Here is an 18,108-nt window from a genome sequence, read left to right on the forward strand (position 1 = left end):
CAGTCTCTTCCCTTTCCATATAAAGTTGTGCTTAATTTTCCCATCTCTCTAAAGAAAGATAATTGTTGGTGACGAATATTGAAAGTACCATGGACAGCCAAACGACCAAAGGAAAAAAGTCTTGAAAGAAGTCCAGCCAGAGTGCTCCAGAGAAACAAGAGGGTAAGACTTCAGGCATAGTGCTTTAGGCATAGAACCAGTCAACACCAGTCGCTGAGAAAGCTCTACATGCTTGGTCAGGTAGGTGTCAGTCAAAAAGAGAACAACTCTTGGCAAATGGATTAGCACCGTGACTGCAACAATGGCCTCCACATAGCTCTAACTGAGTGTAACACACGACTGAGCAGCACTTCATTCTGTCGGACCCGGGGTAGGGGTGGGGGTGGGGGTGGGCGGGGTCACTATGAGTTGGAACCTACTCAATGGCTCCCAAGACCTTAATGATGTTGCCTCATGATATCATCAATGTTTACACACACAATCATTATACTTACATCAGTATGCATGAAAGAGTCACTAGTTGTTACTGCGCAAAGCCGGTTCATGAGGAAATGAGGGAAAATCATTAAGATCTGACCTAGTGAGACACTCTTTTTCATCAGTCTCTGAGCATTTGATAATGCACATCAGCAATTCAATTTTTTTTTTTTTGCATGATGATGAACTCCGAAACCTTCCTTAACAACTATATTCTCTGGGGCTCCAACTTCTGCATTCCACTATTATTTGGTATTTTATACGAATATTTCAAATTAAAATTTTAAAACTCACCCCCAAGCTGGTTTCTTTCCACCATATAAAGTAAGTTACCAGTTCGACGTCATCTCTTCGTGAGAACTGGCTGTGTGGCGCGGAGTGCTTCTTTCTGCAATCAGCACGGTCCACGAGGTCTTTCTGCAGTGATAGAAATAGCCTTTTCATGCTCAGACCTATATGGCAGCTACTCGCCGTATAAAACACGGAGCTCTTTAAATGTCACTCTTTTGCCTGAGGAAGTGAGTTTTAAGCTTTAGCTCATTTGAATTTAAATCGCTGTGTGTGGCAGTAGGGAACTGATTGGTTACCTAGTTAATGTTTCCTAGTAGCATGCTTGAGGCTAAGTCCTGGCTCAGTTCTGAGAAACTTGAACTACAGAAAAGGAAGAGAGCAAAGAATGGCATTTAACAAATGAAATATGAATTTCACCTTTCACATTACAACGTGCTCCCGCAAATAGCTCGTTTTATGAATGAAAGCTCAGTGTGCGTGTAAGCAAAGGAAAGGATGTCAATGCTGAAAAGGGATCGTTTGTACACTTATGGATATTGGTCAGGAGGAAAGAAGAAATCATTAAAAACAACGGCAGCACCTAAAATTAAGGCTTTCTTGTGTTCTTTCTTCAGAGAGGTTGCACATTGCATTCTCCCAGGTTTGCATATTTTACTTTACAAGCATACCTAGGAATCTCAATCCAAATGGAAATGATTATTACAAAACAGCAATCACAAATAAAGAAAAAGGAAACTAAATTTATAGCGACAAACTGGTAGGTTTGGAGACTTACATTTAACCAGAGTATCTGGTAAACACTGTAATAACCATTTATTGAATTCTGAATAATTTACCCCCAAAAGGCCAACCTTTTCAGACTCAGAACTAAAATGCAGAATACCTAGCCTGCTGCAAGTATACAGATTTAGATCATGAAGCACAGGCCATGCTTCTAGACGCCAGAGGCATGATCAAGTGGGAATCCTGGTGACATGCAGATCCTCTCTCAGATCTGGGGAGAAATCTGCGGCGCTTCATTTCTAACAAGTTTCCGGCCCACTGCCACTGAATTGATTCCATCTCATCTCCCCTCTGTGTGAGCTTTCTCAGGCTGCAAATCTTTACGGAAGCAGACAGCTTCATCTTTCTCCTGGGGGGGGCAAGGGAATTCGAACTCATGGTCTTACAGTTAGCAGTCCAAAATGCATTTCAAGGAGAAAAACTCGGAAATCTATAGACAGGGTTTTGAACTTGCTATTTAATGTATTCAGGGTGTGGTAACTGATGACTTAGAATTTAAACTCATTGTAGGGATATAAAGACAACAGTTATTTAGCATACACTATGGCAAACCATTGCTTTTACATAAGCCATTATAAATAGAAAATATAACCTCATAATCGATGCTTAAAGCATCATTTATTTCTATTTGGTGAGAGGAAATTGGCAAGGAAGACAGAATTCATAAAAGTTCAGAGTACAGCGACGCTGGTTTTCAGAAACAATAGAAAGACAGCAACGTGTTCTTGAACACCCAGAGAAAGAGAACTGACATTTCTGTACATTTAGAAATTTATCTGCACAAGTTTTCTTGTAGTTTTCCACTAGCTGAGAAACCAACCAATATCTTTAGATAATTAAAAGTAAAATGCAGATGTAGAAAAAGGAGTGGGCAGAGACCACATAAAGAAACCAAGCAAGAAATAAACGATAGAGGTCCACTAATGAAGGGACCTGAATAATTGGAAGAGCAAATAACCGTGCATAAGACCAAGATGAACACAAGCTATACCTGGTGTGCAATTCTCAGGTACAGAGGGGCCATCACAAAGCTTTCAATTTAATTTCATTTTCCCATGATTTTTTGAAGCACCCTAGATATAAGCCCATCAATACTTAATTTAGTTGGAAAATATTAGTTATCTCTAGCCTACTAACTAAAAATGTTACTAAACGATCTTATTTCATCAGCAATTTCCGTCGTTTATATTCCTGGTTGTCCTCACTCACCAGGTAGACGTTGAAGTGGATTTAGTTCAGGTGCCTAGAGAAGATGAGCATTGTAGCAGAAAAGTTTTTATCACTCTGGTGATAACTCTGAAAATCAAACTCCAAACTCCCTGCCAGCAATCGATTTGACATAGTGACCCTATATGCTAGGTAGAACTGTCCCTGTGGCTTTCAGAGACTGTAAGTCTATACAGAAATAGAAAACCTCCACTTTCCAAAGTGGAGCTTCTGGTGGTTTCGAAACGACTGTGAACTTAGCAGACTCACACCTAACCACCACGCCACCAGGGCTCCATGCTTTCCATTTTAAATTATTGGGAGTGGGTGGAGTAAGCAGTAAACTGCTAAAGTATTAGCTTTAAAGAGAAACTCGTCTAACAATGTCCGGTTCAAATTGTACATGAGCCGTGGTGGATTCTTGGTTACTAATTGGATTGCTAACTGCAAGGTCAGCTGTTTGAGACCACCAGCTTCTCCAAGGCAGAGTGATGAGGGTTTCTACAATCTATCGGCAGGGGGAGGAGGGGAGGAGGGGAAAGAGAGGGGAGCTATGAGGGTGGGGCAGGGGGGGGAGGGAAAAATAGAGCAGGTACCGAGAGCTCAATAGAAAGTAAATGTCTAGAAGAGAATGAGGGCAATATATGTACAAACATGCCTGATTCAATTGATGTGTGGATGGTGATAAGAGTTGTATGAGCCCCCAATAAAATTATTTAAAGGAAAAAAAAATAGTTACAGTCTCAGATACCCACAGGTCTACTGTTCCCTATCGGGTCACTATGAGTCAGAACGGACTTGTTGGCAGTGAGCCGGTTTTGGTTTGGCGTTGGTTTGCACTGTTTAAATTAGTAGGCACTAATTTAAACAGTGCCGCGTAGCACCCCATGCACTCCAAGTGGCACAGTCAGCCACCAGCTTTAACCTGGGCGCTGCTGTCTCCACTCACCGTAGGCTCCTGGACGCTGCCCTAAAATGGAGATTCCGTTTCTGGTGGGGCTGGGAGCCAAATGTTTTCCCATTGTGATTATCGCGCCAGTTCACAAAGGTTCTTACAATTCAGGTCCCTTCTGCTGTCACTTTTGGGCCATGATTGAACCGGGCTGATTCAGTGTGGAGCCCTGAAGAGCCCTAGTAGAAATGCTGCTAAAACATCAAGGAAGGGTATTTAACAGAGGAAGGTGACGTGTTCTCTTACTCTTGTGTGACTGGCACATTTATTTATATGTATGGATTTTTCAAATCCAAGCCATCAAAATATTTCTTTATTCTTTACCTTTGTGCATATACTAAGTAAACAGTATATAGCAACACAACCAAAGTATATCCACATACATATGCTGTAATCTACTTCGGTCTTCAAGAAATGATATATGTTTACAAAGATCATTTTTCTTAATGTCGATTGTTTGACAAATGAGGCTTCTACAAATATGCTCAATCCTGTCCCTGCTTTCGTTTCAAGACTTCCCACATTTCTCTGGTTTGCTGTTTAGCTGCAGCATCTCCAGAGTAGTCCAGACAGTTGGCGTTCCACATGCCAATGCCCAGCAAGCCATGGCCGTGTACATAGGCTGCTTTCAGAGAAATGCTCCGAGGGTCGTCGTACCACACCTGATGAGGTCGGCCCGAAGAGTCCTGGACAAGAGGACGGAAACACATGTGCAAAGTAAGCAGTGCAGTCAGAAGGAAAGACGTGTCTAAAACCCAATGATTAAAAAAAAATGGAATGAAACGATAAAAAAGAAAACTCAGGCACAACACCTTGCGGCCTCTATTACTTCATAGTTCTGTCTCTGATGATTTCTAAATATTATTGCTTGTGGAACTCAGTAACACCAGAGATTACACAAATGGGTTTTCTAAGGTACCGTATAGACTCGTGTATAAGTTTTCCAGCACATTTTAATGCAGTTTTTGTGCTAAAATTAAGTGCCTCGACTGATACTCGGGTCAGCTTATGCTCGAGTATATATGATACTTCATCCCCTAATGTATCTTCCTGGGTCTCATCCAAATTTATCACCCAAGATGCACATTTAAATCTCTTGCAGAGCTTAAAAAGTGCAAACCTCTGGGCCCACACCAGGAGCTCTGCTGCTGTGGTGGTTAAGTTTGGGGATGCCAATGGCAAGGACAGCAGTTCAAAACCACCAGCCACCCCAAGGGAGAAAGAGGAGGCTTTGCACTCCTGTGAAGAGTTACAGTCTCAAAAACCCACAGGGGCAGTTCTCCTGTCATGTAGGGTCACGATGAGTTGAAATCGACTCTAAGGCCACTAGTTTGTGTGAGGTCCATACATGTGAACGCACTGAAAACCCAAGGGCACACAGTTCTGCTCTGAAACCGATGGGGTCACCATGAGTTGGGACCCCTCAATGGCAAGCTCTGTGTTTGGTTTGTTTTGCAAACTTAATATAATGAAACATGGCTCTTTATGTAGGTTTGGAAGAGTACTGTGAAATTGAGTTCTATGTTAAACAATTAAACACGATCAAGAGCAGTATAAAATTGTTGTGTATCAGTTCTAACGACAGCAACCCTGTAGGAGCAAGGATAACTGCCCATAGGGTCCCCTAAGTTGCAGCGTTTGTAGAAGCGGGTCCCTGGGCCCCTCTCCCAGGGAGCCTGCTGGTTTCCAATGGCTGACCTTCCATTAGCAGCCTTTCAGGGCACACCAACGGGACTCCTGGCAAACCTCTTTGATCCTTTAAATATTCTGCTTTACATGTTATGCTGCCAAGAGGAACATAGAGTGTTTTCCAAATATATTCACCCATTTAACAAGTGTGTGTGTGTAAAACACTAACAGAATTTTTTTTCACTAAAATAAACAGAACTTATAGAATTCTGTTTAACAAAGACAGGATTACAATACCCTGTTTTAACTAAAAGACATGCACTTCAGATCTTAAAGTCTAGAAAGCTCTGGATTAAAGTCTTCTATATAACTGATGCTCAGGCTTAGAGGTGTGTATTGATTATAATTTATTAAATGTGGTGCTTGTAGTCATATCTTATACATGGTTGTTAATCGATTAGTCAGGAACATAACCCCCTTCAACAGAGAGTGTGTACCATTTCAGAGTACCTTCTACAGTAACATAATCCATAGCACTTTCATTTTTGACATACTTTATTATGCTGGAAAATTGTAACTCTTCTTGACTTCTTTAGTATACCAACTCCTGATTATCAAACAACTACTCTATTTCTTCAAATTTCTTTTCTAATATTTTTCTCTCTCTAATTTTTAACATTAGTTATAATTCATCCTTTTAATAACACAAAGCTTGAATTATGAAATAATCTTGAAATGATGCTGTTTCTCTCCTGTACAGTCCGAGATGCGGTATCTCACATGCTCCCACTCAGTACCCCCCAAGGAAAAACCTCACGAGAATCTTCAGGCTACACTGAAATGGAGGTTTCAAGAGCAGAAAACCCACTTAGTTCCAATGCTCTCTGGAAAGGCAAAAGCCATTATAACACAACTCCAATGGATGAAGAAGATCTTGCTTGGATATTTGTGTTGGGAGCATCATCTAGGTGGTCCAAGCACACAGATCCACTGGCATCATAACTTGAATTGCCCTGCCAGGAATGAAAATTCCTGATCGCATAGATTCAAAGGTAACTTTACTCAAGGAAGTAGGGCGAACGTTCTTATATTCAAATATCAAACTATGAAAACGCCCAATTAAGAAAATGAATAGAATTCATGGCATAACTTGTTTTCACTTACTTTATAGTTATAATAAGGAGCTTGTTGATCTTCATTCCACTGGCTTCCGGAAATAGAACTGTTCACTTGTTTCATGATCACTTTGTAGGGTACCTGGCGCCCCGCAGCGTCACTGCAAGGAGCCCCTCGGAAGGGGACCTTGGCAATGAAACATGTATCATCCTAGAGACACCAAAGGGATCGATCACGCAGCAACCATTAATTATTAACTCAGCACATTTTAAGACGGGCACCACAAAATAGTATAAAAATCTATTTGCCAGAAATAAACTCCCTTATGAACAGATAGCCCAGCTATATCGAATAAAATTTAAATTCCATTATTAAATAAAAATATGTAATATTCAGAAGCATTCTTGGGACTGAAAAAATAAGAAATAAATGATTTACTTTCTAGTATCAAGGTTATTTCCAGAATTCTAAATAAAGGTTATATTTTTCTAATAAAATAAAATGAGCTTTAATATATGTAATAATAGAAAGAGAAGAAACTATGTATCCCATGACCTGCTCTTACCTCAGCTAGTCTCAGGCACGGGTAGTCATAGCCATACCAGGGAACACCCATTACAATTTTCCTAGGGTCAATACCCATCTGGATGTAGTCATCATATCCTAATTAAAAAGAGGTAGAAACATCAGATTGTTTTCCTCTTACCATACCTGATAAGGCATTAATGTAGTCCATGCATTTAGAATCTAAATTTTCAAAACAGATGAAACGTACCCAAAATACTAATATAGTGTCCCTCTACTAAGATCTATTCAGTTGCCTCATATACACTTGAAAGTTGAACATTGAAAAGGAAGACTGAAGCAGAATCAATTAAATCACATTGTGGTGCCGGAGAAGAATACTGAAAGTACCATGGGCCGCCAAAAGAACAAGGCAATGTGTCTTGGAAGAAGTACGGCCAGAATGCGCCTTAGAGGTGAGGGTGGCACTATTTCCTCTTATGCATTTTGGACATGTTGTCAGGAGAGACTAGTCCGTGGAGAAGGACATCATGTTTAGTAAAGTACAGGGGCAGTGACATGGCCCAAGGATGAGATCACTGGAGATATGGGGGCTGTAGCAAAGTGTGGTGAAGAAAGTAGATGGTGTCCAGCTATCAAAAAGAATAGCTTCTGGAATTTTAAAGGCTTGTCCTCAAACAAGCAGCCATCTAAGTGAAGTGTCAACTGAGTCCCCACGGAAGAAGCACACCAGCCTGTGTGATCCAAGGATTGTAAACAAGTGTAAACAATCAAGTCCAAATCCAAAGGAGGGACTGGTATCAGAGCTTAAATTGTGAATACCCAGATGGAAGAAGGCTGCCGATGACGGTGGACGCCCAAAGGCTGTTTGCAGGGGTCACACATGGATTACGCCTCTGGTGAATCCCCTCTGGCCAGAGCTGAGGGACGGGAATCATCTTTCTATCAGACCGAGAGCATTGTAAAGTGATTATGGCAGATATAGTTATACTGAAATGAAATAGTGTCATTTGATCTCCCCTTTGACCTAAAGTTGCTTCATATTTTTAAAAACGTAAAGTTCAGATATACATGGATTAAGCCTCCGGCGAAGCTCCTCTGGTCAAAGACCAGGAAGCAATGGAGGGTGTGGTGTTGCAGAACCAGTTACGTTAAAACGGGACACCTTATCACATGCTCTCCCTTCTGACCTATCTTAAATATGTTCTGCTTTTTTGTATCTCCTGCTTTCTTTTGGATTGATGTTTTTCTGTGCTTTATTTTGTTATTGTTGTTGCTTGCTGAGTGTTTTGATATATTTTCCAATATATGAAATCCTGGACGGGTGGACCGACAGGGACAATAATTGGATTCATATCTTATTGGGGTGTGGATGGGGTGGAGTGGGTGCAGGAAGGAAGAAAATGTTCTGGAATTGATTGTGGTGATTGAGCAACCCTTTGTGGTAGGAGCTATTGAAGTGCAAGACTGGTGAATTCTATATCAATAAAAATATTATGTTAAAAGTGTCACTCTTAGAAGTGAAGTGTGCAGGACATGAGACAAGGTATTTTCAATTGTTTCAGCTGCCCATGCAAGCTGGACAATGAATAAGGAAGACCGAAGGGGAATCGCTGCCTTTTAATGATGGTGTTGGTGAAGAATACAGAGAGCGACATGGACTGTCAGAAGAACAAACAGATGTGAACAAACAGATGCAGGAAGTACAGCCAGAATGCTCTTTAGAAATGAGAATAAGACTTCATCTCGTATACTTTTGACACGATCACAAGGGATCAGTCCCTAGATAAACACAGCATGTTTGGCAAAGTTGAGGGTCAGCAAAAGGAGGAAAACCTTCAGTAAGGTGGCCTGACACCGCGGGTGCAACCGTGGACCAAAAAGAACAATTGTGAGCACAGCGCAGGCCTAGGTAGCGTTTTGTTCTGTTGCACATTGGGTCACTGTGAGTCAGCGACAACAAGAGGGCGCCTAACAATAGCGGGGTAAGCATTACTTCCCAAATATATTTGACAATGAACTTTTCATTGATAGAACCCAATTATCATCTCTTCCATGAAACACAGTTGGGAGAACCTTACATTAATTAATTAATTAGTAATTTAACAGAACAAATTCGTCATTTTTCCCATTTAAATAGTGTACACACAACCATACTACACACACACTTAGGACATAACATAGTGAGGCCAGAATCTAAGAGTTTACATTTGGATGGAAATGTATACGGGTAAGTTAGAGTCACTAAAAACGACATTAATGTTTGAGGTGGTAGGATTAATATTCCTAAAAAGTCATCATTTTGTAGAGACTTACCAGATAATGTCTGGTTATAGGGAGCGTTGGCAGCAGCAATGCATTCTGACCAGACCTGACTTTGTTCATCATATGACATCACAAAGACAAAGTCACAAGCATCTGCAATTCCAGAATAATTATAGCACCTTCTGTCTATGCGCTTTGGAGACCAGGCTACATCAAAGGTCACCTGGAGAAAATCACACCACTTAATAATACCATCATCAAAGAATATCGTAGCATCACCAGAACTGGCGATGTCAGACATTTTCTTGATTTCAGGAACAATCAGGTTATCATTATGCATGAAACTCACATATAACCAGTAGTTATGACTTAATTTCTGTGAAGTCTATTATAATAAAAATTCCAGGTACATGCAATGGTTTATAGTAACAAACAAGCATTACTTTGTGACATGTGTTTGCCAAAACATGATTATTACTATGTTAAAGAAGTTTCAGTGTATCTGAAAATGTTTAATACCTTATGCATTAAAAAGGCTACTATATAATAAGACCAACATTAAACTTGCTGACAATAAATGCAAACTGTACTTAGCTTTTCTGATTTATATACAAATTCTACTTAAAAACAGACTTAGGAATGGAACTCATTCATAATCTGGGACTGCCTGTATATATTTTCTGCTTCATTTTACCCCAGGGAAAATAAATTGCTTACAGTATGAGCTTAAATTCAGTATGTGCAGAACTAGAGCAGTTCTAAGAAATACATATTTTTAACCACATTGGGTTGACCAAGACATATTTTGGGACGTACAATGACCAGGACCAGGGAACTCTCTAGAAGAGGGATTTAAAACTCAAATGACTTCAAAAATCAGGCTGCAACTTACCTACTGTAAATACTTGAGTATAAGTCTACCCGAATATCAGCCGAGGCACCTATTTTTACCACAAAAACTGCATTAAAATGTGCTGAAAAACTCAACTTAAACATGAGTATATACAGTAATTGAAAGAGACATGGGACAGAGCCTACAGTGGGTCTGCTGAGCAACAGAAAAGGAAGGTGGCCCAAAAATGATTCAAACAAAAGCTTTAAAAATAGTATACAGATTATATAGGGCATCTGTTGGCCCACGTTGACTGACCTTGTTCAGAGTTAGAAATCTCTGATTCACGATTAATTGACATGGTGGGTTTAACCCAGCATTCCTGTTACAGCTGTTTGGGTTTGGGGCTACCAACACAGATTCATCAACTCAAAATATTCAATAACTTATCTGGTAATCTTATTTTATGGAATCACTTTTAAAACTTTGAATGATAGATGTTCTTCCCTTTCAAATGACGAGCTAGGCCTCATTGCCAAGCAGGATGCCCTGCCCCAACGAATTATGTGCACAAACATTTGAAAACTTCATTAAAGGCTGATATTTTTCTGAATTATGTACTACATAAATCTTATTGATTAATGACAAACTCTGGAAAAAAATCTTATTGATTATTGATTACAAAAATCAAGTTACTTTAGGTTAAAATTCTATAATTCCAGCGTAACTACTTTCAGAAACTTCTCAAAGTTCTATCTAATAATTCTCTGAGGATAAAAAAAACCTAAAGGAAGCTTTGCTTTCCACATAAAAGGTTTTCTCAATGGCCTAGAAAAATTAGCTATGAAATTAAATTTTTACATATTGAATCCCATTTTACGACTGCCTCCTATTATACAATGGGAAACAGATTATAGTAAGCATTTTTGTTGGTTTGGGTAGGTGCCATGCAGTTGATTTTGACTTAGGGCTACCCCAGGGGACCCAGCAGAAATGTCTAGAAGGGTTTTTAGGCTTCTGAAGGTTCATTGGTTCTATCTATCTATGTTTCACGTAAGTAGATTATCTTAATTTCACAGATCACTCAAGCCACTCAGCAAGTTTTGAGCATTGTGTGGAACACCAAAAAGCCGGTCTCTGCCAAAGTAAAGAGAGCTCATTACTTATTCTAATCATTCGTAGCCAGCATCACTGATGATATTTTTGGAAATAAAGACTATGGGCTCACCCAAACATCTAAATAATAAAATCTGAACGTGGCTGCCCAGTATATATGCTGTTATTTAAGACACCGGGGACTGTCTAATCTGGGGCTACAGCCTCCTTTGGGATCCACACATGACCTCCCAAGATGCCTGTGGCGTGATCCTCTGTGCTAACCGGGCTTGTTTGGGCAATGGGCAGTACACCGCCTTTTGCCATTACTCTGGCAAGTGCTCTAGAGTTGTCCTTTGAACCTATTGGGCCTTGGGAGCTTTTCAAGTAGTTCCGCATCTATGAAATAAGGGAAACACTTCCTTCCTCTTAGGCCAGAGGTCCTAGTATGATCTCCTGATCCCTTCTCTCCCACTGCCGATGTATACAGCAAAACTTGAAAAGCCTATAGCCAGTAAAACTCCAATATTCTCCACTGAAAGCAGCAAGATAAGAGTGGTAAGACAGCACCGTCGAAGGTGAACAACTTGCAAGACCCGAGAAACCAGGTCGCGCCACCGAGTTCCAACACTCACAGGCTTCACTGAACTTCTAGCGCGACTGCAGGGCAAGGCGATGGGGCAATCCCAGTGCCGGGTATTAACTTAGAGCAAAGAGAGTTCTCGTTGTTCTTAGGTGCGGCTGAGCTGGTTCTAACTCATAGAAGCCAACCCGGTGAGGAACAGAACGAAATACCACCTGCTCCTGCACCATCTCCACAATTGCTCTTAAGTCTGAGCCCGTTATTAAAAGCACCTTAAAATCCCTCTAGTAAGACTCTAATGTTCCAGAAAACAATTTAGAAAATATATCCTGAATGTCCACCCCATACCCACTCCATTACTTTTAGATAGAGAAAATATGGCGGTTCCTAAGACATGATTGACTTTTTACCTGCGATCCTTCGATTTCACGGTGGAAAGCATCTGTGGTCTCTTTGACTAAAGCAGTTAAAGCATCATATTCTGGTGATGAGCAATTCACTTCTTGCTCTATGTCTATGTTAATCCCATCCATATATTGCTTTTTGGCCAAGTCAAGTTGTTGAGCTATCCAAGATGCTCTAAAAGTAGGGTTAGTGATATCCTTGACAGACACATCTCCTGGAGGGGGAAGAGGGGTAGGAATACATCTTCTGTGCAAATATGTATTTTACAGTCTAAAAGAATTCACTTTACAAATCTATTCCAAAGAGATCAGAATGTCTTTAAAATATCACACTGAAACACTAAACTGCCAATTTAACTTCTTACTGGAGAAATAATATAGCAAAATAGTCGATAAGTATTACTCAGACTCTCCAATCTGACAGTATGCATCAGCTAATAAAATCATTCACAAATTAGTAGCAGAATGTGTGCTACAACTAAGGATTATCATGGTCACTAGGCATTCACATTTTGCTCAAAATCATCCATTGGTTTAGCTAGCTCTTTAAATATTTTATTTATAAAATTATTATATCTATGAAATGAATTTAAAGTACCTAAGACTAATTTTAAGGTGCTAAAACATGCCAGATAAACTTAAAGACTTTTCCCAAAGTCAGCACTAGTGAAAACCATATAGGTGACATTACAGCCCAGGGCCATCGTGTCGATGCTGACTCGCAGCAGCCCTATAGGACAGCGCAGAAGTGCCTCTTAGGGTTTCCAAGGCTGGAACGCCTTCTAGAAGCAGATGGCCCCACTGTTTCCCATGGAGCAGCTGGTGAGTTTGAGCTACTGATCTTTCAGCTAGCAGTCCTATGCTTATCCCACTATATCACCAAGGCTCCTCCAGGAGGAGGAGGTGTAAATTTACCACATTTACAAACAGCTAGTGGAAACTGTCACTTACCTTTTAGCACTACCCTGGCTCCATTTGAATGAGCATAGCACATAAGTTCTGAGTCATATTTTCCGAAAGTCGCCACGGTTGTAATCTGTGACCAATCGTAAGATTTCCAAGTTTTTTGACCAACATCAAACACAAAGACCTGCCAGAACAACCGTGATAGTTCAATAAGCCAGTGTATGGTTTTAAGCAAAAGGTGAATGCTTAATTATCACTTAAACCAAGAATTGTATGGTGATCATCAGAAAGACATTAAGACACCGCACATATCACAGACACTAGTGGGCACTGAGAGTGCATCCTTGAACAAGACACACCAAGAACCTGCTCCGTAGGGCTCTCTTGGATATGATGTTAAAGAAAGTAGATCGCCCAGTCTTTCTTCCACAGACAGAGCTGCAGGGTATATGTCAACCTCCGTGATAGCAGCCGGCACTTCACCCTGTGCCAGTGGACCTCCCATGTTTACACATGTTGCTGTTTAGGTGCTATTGATTTGGTCCGAGCCCATAGCAACCCTATGTCCAACACTGCACAATGTCGTCTTTACAAGCATCGCTATGCCTGAGCCCAAGCTGTGATCACTGCCTCAGCCCGTCTTACTGAGGATCTTCCTTGAGGTGTAATCCGTATCGAAGGCTGTAGCTTTTATCTTCCTCCCGCAATAAGGGCTTCAAGCTCCTTGTTTTCAGCATGCAACCTTGTATCATCTGGATAGTGAAAGTTAAGATTATAGTTTCCTCCAATCCTGATGCCTCATTTTTTTCATAAATCCTGTTTCTTGGATTATTTGCTTAGAATACAAATGGAATTAAGTATAGTGAAAGGAGACGATCTTTCTTGATGCAAAACCAAGTAGTATCCCCTTATTCTGTTCTGCTTATTCTGCGCAAATGACTCCACGTGAGCATGATGAAGTGGTCTGGATTCGCATTGCCTTAGCAATGTTATTCATAGTTACCATCAAAACAGCCTTTGTACCAACCAAACCTGTGATTTATATATATTTAATCTCCCGGCTCAAAGTTAATCATCTGCTAGAGTAAGAACTTGGAACGATTCCTATCTCTACAGAATATTAGTTCTTTGGACTACCCTTTCCCATCTCCCTCACACTGTCTAACTTCTGCAAACTCTAGTCAGGTGGTTGTAGTCTTAATATTAACTCCATAAAGGTGTTTGGTAAAGTGTGAAAAGGTTTTATAATGATTAGACAAGTCAAGGAAATTTTTATTGAAAGGCCTGTTTTTATCTCCCTTCCTGGGTATGTTGAGGAAAAGAGAGCAAGACCCGGTAGGTCAAGTTTAAACACTTGGCAGCTAACTGAAAGGTCGATAGTTTAAATGCACCAGCCAATAAACAAAAGAAAAGATGTGGCAGTCTGTTTCCATAAAAACTATACTTTTGGAAATCCTAGTGGGGGTTGCACCCTGTCCTATAAGGTGACAATGAGTCAGTATCAACCGGAAGGTAGCTGGTCTGGGTGCAGAAAGGCTGGTAAAGAAAGGAAAGGCAAAGAAAACATAGAAAAAATGTTGAGGAAGAATGGCCTCACATCTTGATCATTTTGCCTCAGAGGGATTTTGTAACAATCCTTTTATATTTACTGTTATATATTTAGATTAAAACAATCAATGTCCTTTGACCTGCAAAAAAAAAAAAAGAAGAAGACAAAAACATTCCACCTTTTAACACACTGTTTGGGATTGCTAAAATCCCTCAAAGTAAATCCTCATTCTCTCAGAATCCAAGAAATGGGAACCGGGAGCCAGGGTGTTATTGGGGGAACAAAGACTTGCAGCCTTGGAAACCCAGCGGGACAGGTCTGCTCAGGCTTACACGGTCACTCTGAGTCAGAATTCGACTTGATAGCAGTGGGGTTTTTTGTTTGCTTGGTTGTGTTTTCGTTTTGTTTTATTTTAATTTTTACTGTTAAATGCTGTCGGGTCAGTTCCAAGTCACAGCGATGCCACTTTGTACAGCAAAGCAAACCACTACCTGGTCCCGCACCAGCCACACAATTGCTTTAGTGTTTGCGTCCGGGTTACCGACACTGTCCATCACCTTGTGGAAGAGCCTCCTTTTTCCCACAGCCCTTTCACTTTACCAAGCCTGAGGTCCTTCGCTAGGGACTAGTCTCTCCTGATGACATGTCTGCCCACAGGACGTGTGACCAAGTCTCAGTATTCTTGCCTCTAACTAGCACTCTGGCTGTACTTCTTCCAAGACAGATTTGTTTGTTCTTTTGGCAGATCATGGTACTTTCAAGATTCTCCCCTGGCACACTAATTCAAATGCATCAATTACTCTTGGGTCTTCCACATTCCTTTTATGTCCAACTTTCACGTGCATACGAGTGACTAAAAGTACCCCTGGGTCAGGGGCACCGTAACTCTCAATGGAACATCCTTGCTTTTCAAGGTCTTGCGCAGCAAATGTACCCAAGGCAATATGTAATTTCTGCTGCTTCCATGAGAATTGATTGCATCCAAGTAAGATTAAATCCTTGACAACTTCAATGTTTTCTCCATTTATCATAATGCTACCTACTGGTCCAGTTGTGGGGATTTGGGTTTTCTTTACAATGAGTATCAATCCATGCTGAAGGCTGTCATCTTGAACTTCATCAGCAAGTGCTTCAAGTCCTCCTCACTTTCAGCAAGCAAGGTTGAGTCACCTGCACACCACAGGTTGTTAATAAGTCTTCCTCTAATTCTTCTTACTCTACTCCAGCTTCTCTGATCAGTTGCTCAGCAGACAGATCGAATAAGTAGGACGAAAGGATACCATCCAATGCACACCGCTCCTGATTTTAAAGCATGCGGTATGCATACAATCCGATGCACACCTTTCCTGATTTTAAAGCATGCAGTATTCCCGTGTTGTGGTCAAAGGACTGCCTCGTGATCCATGACAGCCTCCTGGTGAGCACACTGAACTCTTCTGGAGTTCCGTCCTTCTCAAGTTTGTCCGTGCTTTATTGCGGCCGCACAGTGGGATGCCTTTGTATAGTCAAGTCAGTAAAACACAAGCAAACATCCTGCTATTCTCCGCTTTCAGTTAAGGTCTAGCTACATCACCAGTGATAGTCTTTGATCCAAGTCCTCTTCTGGATCTGGCCGGAACCTCTCCTGGCTCCCTGTCAATCACTGCACCGCTCCAACTGTGGTTGGTGGATCTGCAAAATGTACTTGCATGTGATATTAATGATATCGTCTATGATTTGTGGATTCTTTTGGGTCTCCTTTCTTCGGAATGGGTACAAATATGGATCTCCAGTGAGTTGGCCAGTACTGCCTTCCAGATGTCCTGGCATAGCCCACTGAGGGCTTCCAGTGCTACTTTAAATTTAGGGAACACCTACATCACTCTGTGTTTGTTGCTCAGACTGCTGAAGCGCCAGGAAAGGCAGAGGCTGCCTTTGAAAATCAGATCGGGGTTTTACTCTTTTCTGCAGTCTCTTGGGCGTTCCTGTGAGTGTCTCAACCACCGAGGGCCCATTTCCTTCTTTCAAGCGAAGGCAGCCATGAAACAGAAACTCCCTCCGGGCGGGATGAAAGCCGGTCTGGGCAGCACATCGCCTGACTACAGTCCTCCTGGGGTCCTGGAGCGCACAGCAGGAAACAACCAAAGTCCAAAGGGGCTCACCTCATAGTCTGGGTGGCGGCGGATCGGTCGGCACAGCGCTGGGTGCTCGCACGGGCAGTCGGCCCGGGCCGCGAGGGGCAGCGCCAGCAGCAGGAGAGCGAGTCCCGGGAGTGGGCGGCGCGGGTGGGCTGCTAGGCGTGGGGCCCGGCGGGCCATGGCGACGTGACGTGCCGGCGGGTCGCGGTCCCGGGCGGACTGCCGGGAGGGCGTGCTGGCTCCCGCGGCGGGGCGGGGTGCCACCCCGGGGCGCGGCCTGGGGCGGGGGAGGCGGGGGCAGTGGGCTGGGTTCAGAGTGTAAAGTAAAGGAGAAAGGCAGGAAGAGGCGCGTCCTGAAAGTCCCGTGTCCCCTCCACCACAGCGAGTCTGGAGTTTGGAGTGCAGAGTAGATGTTTAAGGCATCCCAGAGGTGCTGTTGGATCGGCCTTGGACTGCTAACTCCAAGGTCAGCGGTTAAAACCCACACGCAGCTTTGCAGAAGGAAGATGAGGCTGTTTGCTTTTGGAAAGGTTTCAGCCTCGGAAATATTACCTACAAATGAGGTCACCAACGTCCGTCTGGGGTGCGTCTGCGTGGCTGCTGGAGACGCCCTCGGTTGGCGCCAACTCACACCGACCCTCCGCGCAGCACCATGAACGCCTGTGCCATCCTGTGCTGTGCTTCCATGGGGCAGCCGTGTGCCAGTCCATCTCCTTGAGTGGCCTCCCCTGTTTCACTGCCCATTTGCTTTACCAAGCACAGCGTTCTTTACCAAGGACGGGGCTCTCCAGGGTCCAGGGCCCACCGGCCTCACATCTAAGATAAACTTTCTCCAGGGCAGATTGGCTGGTTCTAATGGCACTCCATGGTGCTTTCAGAATTCTTTGCTGGCATCATCGTTCCAATCCATCAATTCTTCTCCACTCTTCCGTACTCATGGTCCAGCTTTCTTATGCAGCCCGGGGGATTGACAATCCTCTCGTTTGCATCGAGCATCCCTGAGCCCTCACAGTGACCGCTTTCATGCTTCACGAGGCCCTGTGCAGCAGATGACCGCGACAATATGCCATCGCACTTCTTGGCTGATTGAGGTTCCAAGTAAAAGGAGCCCTTCGACAACTCTCATGGCTTCTCTGCTTACCGTGGTGTTCGCTTCTGGTCCAGTTGTGAGGACTTGCTTTCTTTTCAGTGAGTTGCCATTCACACGGAAGGCTGCAGGCCTTGACCTTGGTCAGCAAGTGCTCCAAGTCCTCCTCACTTTCAGCAAGCAAGATGTGCCATCTGCGGATCGCAGGTGTGTACAAGCTTTCCTCCAATTCCGAGGCCGTATCTCTCATCACGTCGTCCAGCTTCTCAGACTATTTGCTCTGCACACAGA

The 18,108-nt window shown here is 42.5% G+C and overlaps 1 protein-coding gene across 1 annotated transcript; it reads right to left on the bottom strand.

The window, feature by feature from the left end:
• Positions 1–1,985: 1,985 nt before the first annotated feature.
• CTBS (chitobiase) lies at positions 1,986–17,002 on the bottom strand. The gene is made up of 7 exons (XM_075557707.1): positions 16,755–17,002; positions 13,110–13,248; positions 12,165–12,373; positions 9,296–9,467; positions 7,020–7,117; positions 6,503–6,664; positions 1,986–4,395 (listed from the first exon to the last, which is right to left on the bottom strand). The coding sequence occupies exons 1-7, from the start codon at positions 16,908–16,910 to the stop codon at positions 4,195–4,197; spliced, it is 1,137 nt and encodes a 378-aa protein (XP_075413822.1). The 5' UTR covers positions 16,911–17,002; the 3' UTR covers positions 1,986–4,194.
• Positions 17,003–18,108: the final 1,106 nt, after the last annotated feature.

The sequence above is a fragment of the Tenrec ecaudatus genome, chromosome 1, assembly GCF_050624435.1.
Source record: "Tenrec ecaudatus isolate mTenEca1 chromosome 1, mTenEca1.hap1, whole genome shotgun sequence".
NCBI classification, from domain to species: domain Eukaryota; kingdom Metazoa; phylum Chordata; class Mammalia; order Afrosoricida; family Tenrecidae; genus Tenrec; species Tenrec ecaudatus.